General features: G+C 38.4%; 1 protein-coding gene across 1 annotated transcript in view; it reads right to left on the reverse strand.

Annotated features, from left to right (window-relative positions):
* The window catches only part of IPO5 (importin 5), a 41,926-nt gene that overhangs the window by 13,310 nt on the left and 15,428 nt on the right, over positions 1–13,188 (reverse strand). Inside the window, exons 7-14 of the mRNA XM_045810954.2 lie at positions 12,120–12,242; positions 11,910–12,030; positions 10,031–10,118; positions 7,895–8,001; positions 4,251–4,375; positions 4,070–4,159; positions 3,778–3,951; positions 1,020–1,238 (exon numbers count right to left, since the gene is read on the reverse strand). Of these exons, the coding sequence (XP_045666910.1) occupies positions 1,020–1,238; positions 3,778–3,951; positions 4,070–4,159; positions 4,251–4,375; positions 7,895–8,001; positions 10,031–10,118; positions 11,910–12,030; positions 12,120–12,242 (1,047 nt within the window). The remainder of the gene's footprint in view (positions 1–1,019; positions 1,239–3,777; positions 3,952–4,069; positions 4,160–4,250; positions 4,376–7,894; positions 8,002–10,030; positions 10,119–11,909; positions 12,031–12,119; positions 12,243–13,188) is intronic.

Below are 13,188 nucleotides of genomic sequence, written 5' to 3' on the forward strand. Positions count from 1 at the left end.
ACCCAATTTTGTTTCTTATATAGTAACAAAACTTTCCAAAAGAAAATCCATCCTATTTCCCACATAGGTCATGACCCCTCAGACAAAAGTTACACTAAAAAATGTTCACCTATATATTGCACAGACTTAGTGCTCTTTCTAGAAAAAATATATTCTCTACTGAAGGTCAGAGTGAACTGCAATATAAAGGTATTTCTAATGACATCAACTTTGGGTCTATGGTTTACGTATTTCCAGCAGTAAAAAGATAATCCAAATCCAGAAAGAAAATTTTGGATTGCTCCCTAGAACCGTATGATTTTCATTTAACTCTGTGTAGTTCTGGCAATCTTCACTGTGTAAACAGGCAGTGTTTCAAAGACAGTTTGAAAGCCAGATACAGCGAGTATGGGACATAAATTATTGATTAGGTTCTCAGTATCCCACAGAAAATGATTTATAAGATAAGTTAATACTGATGATGGTTTTGGAGAAACCCACCAGAGAGGTTCTAATGTTGATAGTTCTGAGAATTGAATCCTGAGGGGTCAGTGACGGAGGAACTTCCTTTGGATCAGCTTTGACAACTCTGAGATGCTGGGTGGGGGGAATACACTGGCAAACAGTTCTTGCTAATTATTTTCTGAAGAACAATATGCATATAGGAGTTCTCTCTTAGGACACCTGATGCTTCTGGATTAACAAGCAATCAAGTGGAATGTTTCCAAGTACATGCTGAAATGGGTGAAACTAAACATATGGATCTTGAACTCCACAGGCCTCCCAGGAGATAGACTGTACGTGAGGCAGGAAAAGGGGGAAGTTTCAAGAGCATAACTGAATTAAGAAAAAAAAACCCTTAATATTAACACTGATAAAATCAATTTATATACAAAGTAGGAGTGACAGGACAGTACGATGATGGAAAAAAATCAAGCATCCAGAAAAACCATTTATCAGAAGGAAAAGCCCTCTAGTACCCTCAATGCCTCCACAGCCAAACGATATACAGTAAATTCAACCTTTAAAAAATCACTTACTTTTTCCTTCCCAACCGCCAGACCAATGAGGCTGATGCACTCGATAGTTTTTCCTCTGAGAAGTCTGAGTTCCTTCTGAACTGCATTCTCGACAATGTGCTTTAGTGATGGCATAAATAAATCATAGTAGGGGACAAATTTTTCCTCTGCAGTATCTGCAACTGATGCGATAGATGTCACAACTTGTTCCAACACTAACTTGGTGCCTTTCTGAATCAACTAGAAGGAAGACACACAAAATAAGTCATGGAAATGAGAAACTGGAAGAAACACCCCCTGCGGGTTCTCAAATGCTTCTCTGCAACAGCAAGCTGAGACCACCCTCCAGCAGCCAGAGCAGAGACCGCAGGTTCCGGAGCAAATGGAAGGATCCCTGTGGAACTACTGAGAGAGGATCTCCTCGCTCTGCTGTTAACAGAGGGCTCCTTTCTCATGTCTGCTTTATCTCAGAGCAGCTCACGCTTGAGCACAAATCTGATTCCTCTTCCAATTTTGTATCGCCAGCTTAATGCCTGTCTTTCTTAGTCCTTTTTCCTCATTTACTCCCACTACTTACTATATACTCGGTGCTGTCCTACCATGTGTGGAGAGAATTCCCTTTATCTTCTAATCGGACTCTCCCTGGAAGGTACCACTAACAGCACCACAGGTGTCCGAGCTCCTTCACAACGCTTTCACTGTCTGGTAAGACTGATGAGCTCACCTTTCTCCTGCACCAAAGACCTATGGTGTTCTCTGACCTGGCCAGTAACAAACAGTGGATACTTGCAGCTGGGCTCATGCTGTCACCTAAAATACCATTTTATAATCCCTGTGGATTCACAGGAATACCTGACCCAGTGAGTACTCCAGATTTTTTCATTCCCCTCATCAACTCCAGCCACTCTCCGCAGAGCTCTTCAACTTGGACTACCACTTCCACCGCCCCTAGAGGAGGGTAACCTACTCCCTTCTGCCTCTGCTCCACATTTCAGGTCTTGACCCTACCTCTGATCTCAGAGGAATGCCGTTCTTCCTTGGCTACCCTCTCTTTGTACAACTCTTGTCCACGTATCTTATCCTCTTCCCCATCCCATCTTAGCAATTCCTTCTTTTGGTCTTTAAAAATCTGACATGTCATCCACTTGGGGGAAGGACATGCAATAGAAATTCTTTACACTTCAACCCTCTATCTAAACCTACTTGTAAAGTCATGTTTGCTCCATCTATTCCTGAATAACCACTCATCCACCTTCAACTTGGGTCTACTTCTTTGTCTTCAAATTAACTCATGTTCCTTTATCATGTTCTTAGTCTGCTGTCATCTGACACTGAACACCCATCCTGTTTCAAACCCCCTTCTTCTTTGCCTTCTGAGACACTGTATCTTATCTTCCACCCTGTTCTTTTTTTTTTTTTTTACAGATCTTATTTATTTATTTGACAGAGACAGAGACAGCCAGCAAGAGAGGGAACACAAGCAGGGGGAGTGGGAGAGGAAGAAGCAGGCTCATAGCGGAGGAGCCTGATGTGGGGCTCGATCCCAGAACGCTGGGATCACGCCCTGAGCCGAAGGCAGACGCTTAACGACTGCGCCACCGAGGCGCCCCCACCCTGTTCTCCTTTAGAACAGGGCTAGGCAAAGTGTGGTTTCTGAACTTTCTGTCACTGGTTCACAATGAATTAATAATGTACAAGAACTGAGATTCTAGGGGCACCTGGGTGGCTCAGCTGATTGAGCGTCTGACTCCTGGTTTCAGCTCAGGTCACGATCTCAGGGTCCTGGGATCGAGCCCAGCATTGGGCTCTGCACTCAGCAGGGAGTCAGCTTGAGAGTCTGTCTCCTTCTGCCCCTCCCCCCTTCTCAAATAAATCAGTCTTAAAAATAAAACACCCGAGTTTCTAATGTTAGAGACTTTACTTTTATAGCAACTTGACAATAACTTTATGACTATTAAATATAATAGCTAAAAAAGGCTTTTATTAGTTTTTATTCCTGTCATTTTTTCAGCAATTTATTTTCATTGTATTTGACAACAAACTGAGCCTAAATCTTTACCTTTCTCACCTGCATCCTCTTTCTCACACACTGCTGTACTAAACATCGTTCAGCCAATTGTTTTTAGGTTGCACCTCTTATTTAAGGTATAAGTATAAACGTTCTTCTATTTGGATAGCCAGGCCTTGTTTGAAACCCAACATATTTAGAGCAAAAAGGATATTTTTCCTCATCTCTCTACTTCTGTCATCCAGGTGAGAATGGTCAACATTTTTCTACTACTTCTTCATCTTTTTAAATTCAAGCCAGCAGAAAGAAACTGTTACTGCTTCCTGAGAAATGACTTTTAGAATCATCTTCCCCAATTTCCACCCAAGCTCTCTGAGCAATCTGACAATCTTGACTTAAAACTTCTCCCTTTTTGTTTACGCCTCACAACGCCATCGTGCTAATTTCGTACAATCACATTACCATGATTTCTTGCAGCAGGTAAGAACAAAATGGTTCTTCCAAATTTACATAAATCAGAATTCAAAATAACTGCCTTGCTTTCAAGGCAATTCAAATACTGATTTTACCTAACCTTTAGGCTCTATCTTCTTCCCAATTCCAATATTGGCCTGTTCTCTGGTCAAGACTGAATTATTCTACTTCCAATAGCCAAACCTAACTTTCTATTCTTTACGGCCATGCTGAAAAGTTTCTCTTTCTCCAGGTCTTATCCATCAAATTAACCTATGTTAATCTCTAGATAAAGAGCTGAAAGACCTAGAAACTTACCTCTTGAAGTTTAAGTACCATGATGGAATGCAGATGTTTCACCAGGTTGTCTAAATATGGGATAAGTAGTGACTTGGGGCAGTCCTCAGTGAAGTTAATAAGAGCGGCAGCAGCGTGGGCCTGTACTCGCTGATTGCCTTGGTCTTCCATGGTCTGCAGCAGGGCTGCAATCACCTGTGAAATGAAAGCAGATAAGCACACATTTTGAAATGCCACATTTCAAAGCATATACATAAAATGCCACCCCTCTTCTTAAAAGTCTGATTTGAGCATCTGGAGCCTTGTTACTTACCTTCTCATGAAATTTCTTTTGGAAACCAGGTGCAAAATCTGTAGCCATCTGTCCCACGGCATTACAGGCTGCATACCTTACTCTTGGATGCTGGAACAGATTCCTTTGTATAAGTAAAGGCAATGGGTTCTCATGTGAAACTATGGTAATAATTATGAGTCAGATATTTACTGGTACTTACAGGATCCTGAAGAAAAAGCAAAACAAAATTTACTATCTCATTTAAAATTCCTTCCATTTGCTGGTGGCATCCTTCGCCAATGGCAGATAAGGCCATTAATCCCGCATGCCGGTACTTCCAGTCAGCTACAAAAAATAATTACATATGAAAGAGCAATTAACCAGTACAAACATGTCACTCTGGTAGTCAGAAGTATAAAACAAAGTTCTCCTTATTTGGAAAAGACTATCAAAATATTTTTACACATTAGAAAAATGAACAGAAAAAAGGGCCTGACTGGGACTATTTCACTGGAGTGACGGTTACATCACAGGAGGATTTCTACTCCAAAAGCAGTTAAAAGGCAATATGGAAGCAAAGAGCTGACTAGTATTTAAACCAACTACAGAAAATAAGGCTTTCCTCCTAAGTTTTACAGTAAGCAGCAAATACTTGGATTCTGTGTCACACACTGCTATTTACTGAATAAATATTCACTATCTCCATCATGGTCACATTTCTTTTTTTCTTCTTTAAAGTTTATCATTTTATTTATTTAAGCAATCTCTACACGTAAAATGGGGCTTGAACTTGTGATCCCAAGATCAAGAGTCACATGCTCTACCGACTGAGGTGCCCTAGTCACAGTTCTTAAAAAAAAAAAAAAAAAAAAAAAAAAGCCACGGAGGAAAGATTCTGCTTTTAAAAAATTTTTATTTAACAATATGATAAATGAACAGATGGGCTTTATTTATATTCTAATATTACTAATGGCTATGTGATTTTAGACTAACAGAATATTTGCTAAGCAATATTTATTTTACTGAACCTTCCTATCCTATTCTAATATATAATTTCCCTGACTCTTCATTTCTAAATATTTATATTTACTACATTATTGTTCCCTTTAAAGTGTTTCACATAACTTGTGGCACAAAGCAAGAGATACATAAATATAGAAAGCTAGTATCTGTGTAAAGCAATATTTCTCAAAGCGGGGCCCAAGAACCCTGGGATTCTCTGAATCAAAACTTTTCTTCTGATAACATTCTTTCACTCATTCTGAGGGTCCAGTGGAGTACTCCAAGGATTACAACACGTGAAAATCCTATGAGACTGAATGAAGAGGTAGAAATAGGAACTCAGGATATTTAGAAGATATTTACAAAAATGCATAAGACATTCTTCTCATTAACATGTTTTTCTTTTGGAAGAGTCATTCTTCATGAAAAATGTTATTTCTGTTAATGTGTAATGGGTTTATTATTGTCATCTTTAAGTACATATTTTATATGTTTTTTTTTCCACTTCTAATGGTATAAACATTGATATAACCCACATAAACAAAAGCACTCTGGGATCTTCAGTAACTTTTAAGAGTGTAAAGGGGTCCTGAGAACAGAAAGTTTGAGAACCGATGGCATAAGGGTTAACTAAAGTTGTAGGAAAGTCTGAAATTATTATCAGACTTAATTGTTCACTTTGGGAAGCCCAAAACCCACATAAAGATGAACTCTGTTGTGACTAATTCTACTAGAGAGAATTTCTGAAAAATTCCTAATTTTGCTGTTAAGTATTAAAACCTCACTATTATTTATAACATTATTAAATATTTACTTTTAATGTGTTTCAATTACTCAATAGACCAGTAAGTCAGAATTTTTCAACTGAGGAATAATCATCCTAGGAAACCAGTAAATAAGGCGCTAATCTTTGCATACTGATTTTACTAATTTAAATAAGAGATGCAATTACTAAAGGTGTCCGTATTTGGTTCAGAGAATTAAAAAAAGATATGCCTACACATCTCTAAGAGGCAGAGTCCCTAAAGTATGTTCAGCAGAATGTGATGCTATGGTATGGGGATTTGGAAATAGTTTTTCTCCTTCAAATTTTCCTTTTTATTATTTAAAGCAAAACCAGTAAAACTATCTTTAAAAATAAAGTGGGGTGCATGTTAAGTTACTAGAAGAGACATATTGTTTGCTGTTGCTAAAGCACTTGTTGCACACATGAAATACATCTCTGCATCATTTTTTCCTCTTTTACAGATGAGGAAATTAAGGTGCAGAAGACTTGCTCAAAGCCATCCAGTGAACAGTAACAAATCTTATTAAGGGATCACTGCCATATATGTAAAGCCTTCGGCATCCAGCTAGTAAGCTGTAGCAGAAATTTAAAAGCCAAATTCCTGAACTACAAATCACAATCACATCCACACTGATTTGAAGAATAGTGTGAACCAATGACAACCGGGTGACCTTGTGCAATCTTTTAATGTCTCTGGGCTACTTTCTTCATTTTAAAAATGGAAAAGCTAGATACTTTCTAGCAGCTCTCATAACTTAAGCAATCTTTGATGCTGTCTCCATTCCTTTGAGGAAAAAAAAAACTGTTCAGAAATTTAGGAAGTAAAAAAAGGGGAAGCCAATTATTCAAGACCCAGATATAAATCACATCTTAAAAAGGAATAATGGTTTTGGGTCATGCCTTTTCAGGAGAAGAATCTTATATAGGGTAAGAAAGAATTAGGTAAATTGTGTAAGGCCTCCAGTTCTCAACAGTTCACTTTTATTTGAAGCGATATTTTGCTATAACTCCGTTTTACTACTTTAAGATGCTGAATCAATGGTCTGACCCTCAAGTGTGTCTCTTGTATGTAATGCACCCTATAGATATAAATATCTATACAAGTAAGCCAGGATTTCTGTAGAAGAGTGTATACATTAGCATTATTTGTAATCAACAAAAACTATTAACATCTAATGGGGTACTGTAGAAGGCTATGTGGTTGCTAAAAAAAATGAGGGGGAGCTATTTTGTGGTGATAAAGATATACCCTGGGGTAAAAGCTTAAGGTGGTATGTCCATATGGTATGTTCACATTTTTTAAAAAACTGCATGTATACACAAAGGAGGTCAGAGAAAAGTCTCAGAGACCTATTAACAGTGGCCATCTCTAAATCTAAGTTAAGGGACTTTTAGTTTATACATTTCTGTATTTCAATTTTTAAAAAAAGTTAAGCACCTTAACTCTGTCATTAAAATGACAAAAATAAGCGGCGCCTGGCTGGCTTGGTGGAGCACGCAACTCTTGCTCTTTGGATTGTGAGCTGTCTTTAAAAAAAGACAAAAATATAACACCTATACAACAATTTTTGATATTGGTATAAATTACAGGTATAGAGGCTGACAAATGACCAAATATTTGCTATGAAAACAACAGCAGAAATATAGAAGTGGCTTCTCTTCTGATTAGACATTTTTAAAAACAAAAAGTAGTAGATAAAGGAAGAGGATATGAATCAAATATGCTAATATTTTATAAACATTAAATAATAATGTCTTATTTAAAAATTAAAACCTAGATATTACTGGCTAGGGAGAAAATCTATAGTCTTTCCTTGGAATTACAATTTCTTTTCATGCACTGAAGCCAATTCTAGGGAGGGAACTGAACATGTGCAGTAGTGAGGAAAACCATTCTTTAGCATAAGACTGAATGGTTCCCAAAGAGGACTAAATAGGATTTTATCAGTATAATATAAAAATTGGGCTAAACACAGGATAAAAAGGTAGAGAGATTAAGTCTAAGCGCTTGTCAGAGTTTCGGATTTAGAAAGCCACACCGCCCTACTCTAGCGTTTGAGGGAGCCCCAGCTTACGGTTTTGGAGCATCTGCATGATGTGCTCCTTGATCATCGGTAGCACCAGCTTCCCACCAAGTCCACACGCCATTCGGTCCAGGGCGCTCTCGCCAGCAACCGCATTGCTGCACAAGACCGGAGAACGGATTCACCTCGCTCAACATACACAACAACAGTGCACCGTACACACGCACATCTAAACACGTTATCACACTAAACTAAGGCTGAGAAAGACCAATTCAAGCAGTCTTCCGAATGTATGAAGTTGTGGGTTAAAAATTCAGAGTTAAAGAAAAGGAGGAGGGTACATAACATTTTCAAGATTCATTCACCATGGTGTAAAAATTCCTGTTTCTCAACCTTAGTTTTCAAGACTTTGCTCTTTCTCTCCCTCTCCCTGCACACACCCCTCACTGGCTAACACTCAAGCTTTGATGCTTTTAAGACTCAGAGGTATGAGCAGTGTTTAGGTGAGCCTTGTGATCTCATTTCCTGGACATATACCTTTCAAACTCCTCAATGGACAGAACACAGAGAATTGAAAGCCGTGCTCAGACTCTGGAGGATGTCTTCCTTGCTGTGAGCTTATTTACTTTTAAAGGGGTGCAAACCATACTGCCACAAATTATACACAGGTGAAACTCAATTCCAGTGTTTTCACTGAAAACAGAAGAAATCTGGCCATGAAAGAGCCTTTTGCACTGTCTTTGAACTGAAAGATTAGTAGTGAGTTTGTCATGCGCATCATCTCAAATTGTCAGACAGAGGAGACTATAAAGATGAAACTGTAAATGATCTTTAGGATGTATTCCAACTCACCTTGAAAATATACTTAAGTCCTAATTACTCACAAGTAAGAAAATCTTATTCACCTAGCCCAGAAAACATAGCTTCATAAGTCATATAAATTAAGTGCCTTGTACAGGGAAAATTAAAGGCCAAGGAACAGCACATTACAGTAACTGAACCAGGGAGCAGAAACCCGATCTGAGCCAGGTCTTCCCTTCAGCCCTATGAAGTAATTTCCAGTGAAGGATTACTTTCATATACTTCAAAACAGCATTTAAGCCAGAGTAGTCATTTGTAATAATGGGACTAAGCTGCAAAACACACCGTATATTCTGTAAGTCAAAGGTCTTTAATTTTACCTAATACCTATTATAGTAGCTTATACTGACTACCGGTCTATCAGGGGAATACTTTCAGTTCTCTTTAAGAAAGGGAGGTAGTATGATGCACTGGGAAGAGTAAGAGAAATGGCATTAAACCTCAGTCTATGGACTGGCTATATAAAACCTAGACAAATCACTCAATCCCCACCCCCTCTATTCCTGAATCTACCTGAGAATATACCTTTAGGACCACTGAAACGAATCCACAAAGATAACAGAGCTCTGAAGTGCTGTGTCTCATACGCATGTAAGAAGAGCCCATCAACACCACTGGACAGTGAATTAGATTCTGGTGGTCTCTGCCACAGGACTCTCTATCCATGAGGGTCTCATAAGTCTGAATAAGTTAAAAAGCAGCTCCAGTGTCACTGTACCCTACAGTACAAATCCCGCCACCACCTCTTTAGCCTAAAGTTAACTTGTGTGAAATTGGGAAAGCAGGGAACTGTGTGGAAACAACTATTTTAAGTGAGGTCTATGCATATAAAGGCATTTTTCATAATAAAGCTTTTTTATACATATTTTAAGATACTCTTACACTAAAATAATCTTGAAAATTTAAAGTAAAATGTGGTAGAAAAGATACCTACTTTATTAAAAATAAAATATTTACAAAATTTGACACAGAAAGCCAAAGTGTCGGGTGCCTGGGTGGCTCAGTCGGTTAAGCGTCTGCCTTTGGCCCTTTGGCTCAGGTCGTGATCCCAGAGTCCCAGGACAGAGTCATGCATCGGGATCCCCGCTCAGTGGGGAATCTGCTTCTCCCTCTAACCCTCCTTTCTTCTCATGCGTTCTCCCTCACATAAATAAATAAAATCTTAAGAAAAGCCAGTGTCCCAGTTTCCAAACTTAGAAGTTTAACTTTAGGTGACCGAATACAGTGGAAGAGATGGGTCCTAGAACCCTAAACTCTCGCCACCACCTGAGCTCACGCCATTCCGCCAAAGGAGCTGCCAACAGAGTGTCCAGCATGCGCAATTACCTGTCAAAGTCATCATCTTCCAGCTCATCTGCATTTGCCCAGTCCTCATCCTCTTCAAGGTCAACCATCATTGCTAACATCTGAGGAACTAAAGCAAATCATCACTTCATACCCGAATACTGTGGCTTTTTTAGCAATATCACCATTTATGAACAAGAATTTTAAAAAAGTAAAAAACAAAGGATTTACTTTGCCTCTAAGACAGAAAAATTATTTGCCTGTGCCCTCAACATCTGGTTTGTTAAATTTTAACCTTTTTGCCACATTTGCTTTAGATCTTGTTCTGCTTAAGAAGTAACATTAAAGATAAAAGTCATACTTCCCAGATCCTATTTTTTCCTTTACTCACCCAGAGGTGAGCACTGCATAAAATCAACGCTTCTCATTCTCCAAGTGTTGTTACACTTGAACTACAGATCTCTCTGTATATAAAATACAGCACTATCTCAAGATTTTAATTTTTACACAATAAATGGTACCATACGACATGTATCCTTTGGCAATTTGCTTTCTTCTCAACACACATGGATTTCAACTTAATTACTTCAGAGTACTCTATTACATAAACACACTATTCTACTGATGGACATTTTAGTTGTTTCTAATTTTCTCCCTTTTACAAAATTTGCTTTGATGAGATTCCTATCCACATTTCCTTGACAAGTTTGAGTTCAGGGCACGAAACTGTTACAGGTATCTTCAATATTACTGAGGAAGACTAACTGTTCTGCATAGTGGTTGCATAAATGTGCACTGCTCCAGGAAGTTTGAAAGGAGACCTGTCTTATTTCACGACCAGGTGTGAAATGCCCTGAAGCTATATGAGTCCTCAGCTCCACACCTTTCATCAACACTTGATAATTGTTGAACTTTATGACAACTTGGACTCCACAACTGCACTGGTGTTTACTGACGCTGAGCAGCCCTCATTAGCTCCCTCCGATTCCTCCCTTGTGGATTCCTGGGTCCTAGCCGTTGCCTGTTTCCTACAGACCTGAACTTGCTGATTCTGTGCACTGCAGCTGTTTTCTCCCAGTCTGCAGCTTATCTTTTACTTTCACTTATGGTGTATTTGGTCAAAAAAATTGTTTTAGTATTCGCAAATTTAGCAATGTTTGTATCTATGGTTTGTGAGTCAGTCTTAAAAAATACATCTTTCTCTACTCTCAAGCTTTACTTTCAAAAAGTATCTATCATTTAAGTGTTTAATCAACCCCAAATTGGTTTTTACAGGGTATCTGAGGTTGGGATAGATTTCTGTCACGGAAATGACCTTTGGTCAATTATCTATCTTTTAGAGTCAGCTTTGTTTCCATGTGAGTGGATCTGCTCATAGATCCCTTTGTTTCCTACCATCCATTTGTCTATACCTTTACCACCAATAATTTCTAAATCTTCATAGCTGAGAAGGCAAGATCTTCCACTTTGCTCGTCAAAATTGTCTTGGCTACTTCAGGCCCCATGTTATTTTACACGAATTTTAGGATCAACCTTATCCTTATGACCAACTCTACCAGGATTCTGACCGAAACTGTATTAGTTTATAGATTAATTTAAGGAGAACTGATATTTAGTTCTTCTATCGGTCTTTCAACATGTTACCCGATTTTCCCCATAAAAGTCTTCTCCATCTTTTCATTCATTTCAAGGTATCACAAGTCATGCCTACAACTGTGGGATTTCAGACTATCTGTGGCATAGCCATCGTGTTGGGCCCATGCACATTAATATGTACAGAGATACATTCTCCACGTTCATCTGATTGTAAAAGGACATTCATTATATTCTCAACAAATCTATGAGCTTACACAATTCTCAGCAAGTTCATCCAACAATTTTTCCACTTTTAACACATATTATTTAAAGACCTTTGACTTACTAGTCTGTGCAACAATGTTGGTATGTTTTCTTAACATAGCAGCTGCAGTCTCAGAGAGGGTCACGATTACTTCAAGGGCAAGCTGGCGTTGCATATTATTGAGGCTGGTGTCTCCACACAACTACAGAGAAGACGTATTTGTATGTTTTAGTAGTTTAGATTATTCACTGAAAAGAATAAACAGAACATTTACCAAAATATCGAATTTACCTTTAGACTTAGCTGTAAAGTAGCTTCTAAGTGAGGACGCAAATACTTTGGAACGGTATCTGCAATCTCAACAAGGGATTTTAGGACTGAATCGTCATTCTGGTAGCACGAGTCATTCACAGCCTGGAAAAAATGAAAGAGAAAAGAAAAAAGGTCTATGTTCAAGAGTCACTTTATAAATGTGATGTCTCACTGTCAAAACATTAAAAGGCAGAAAACAGGATAATATTATCGGAGAGTATTTTTCACTAAATAACTTAGCAATCTATAGAATGCAAATCTCACAGCCACATTATGCCTTCCTTTTGACTGATATTAACTAGAAACATTAAAGATTTAAATCTAAGTCAGAATTATAGTAACCAGCACAACAAACTTAAGGCTGTCAAGGAATTCTTTTCATAACCAGAAGGAATCCCTTTCCTCTGTCCCTCCAACATCCATATCCTCATTTTTTTCAGACATGCAGTAAATACTAGACTCTATGATACATTTAAAGTGTCCAGGGGCGCCTGGGTGGCTCAGCTGGTTAAGCGTCTGCCTTTGGTTCAGGGTCATGATCCCAGGGTCCTGGGATCGAGTCCCGCATGGGGCTCCTTGCTCAGCAGGGAGGCTGCTTCTCCCCCTGCTTGTGCTCTCTCTGACAAATAAATAAATAAAATAAAGTGTACAATATTACTCAATTTATTTCTTTTTGACATCAAGTTAACTCACTGTGGTATTTAAGTGAACATTTTATATCTACCATTGCCTATTTCAGCATGACAACCCCTAGAAGTTCTGGCTAGCATTTTAACTTACTCTAAATTCAGGGGAAGAAAAATCTGAGATTAGACTTAAGCAGTGAGTAACTCACAAAATTTTTAGGTAATAAACCACTAAAACAACAGGGAAAAGTTAATGTTTGTCACTGACCCAAACTATCTTTTCAGTTTGACAGCATAGGGAGAAAAGTTTCTATTAAATCCTGCAAAATTACTCTAAAATATGCAGAATTCACATAAGACTTTTCAGTTTTAGCTCTTCCAAATCCTCTCTAACCTGGTGGTTCTCAACAGGGATGCTATTT

Source organism: Ursus americanus, chromosome 10, assembly GCF_024610735.1.
Source record: "Ursus americanus isolate L20-20 chromosome 10, mUrsAme1.1.p, whole genome shotgun sequence".
NCBI lineage: Eukaryota > Metazoa > Chordata > Mammalia > Carnivora > Ursidae > Ursus > Ursus americanus.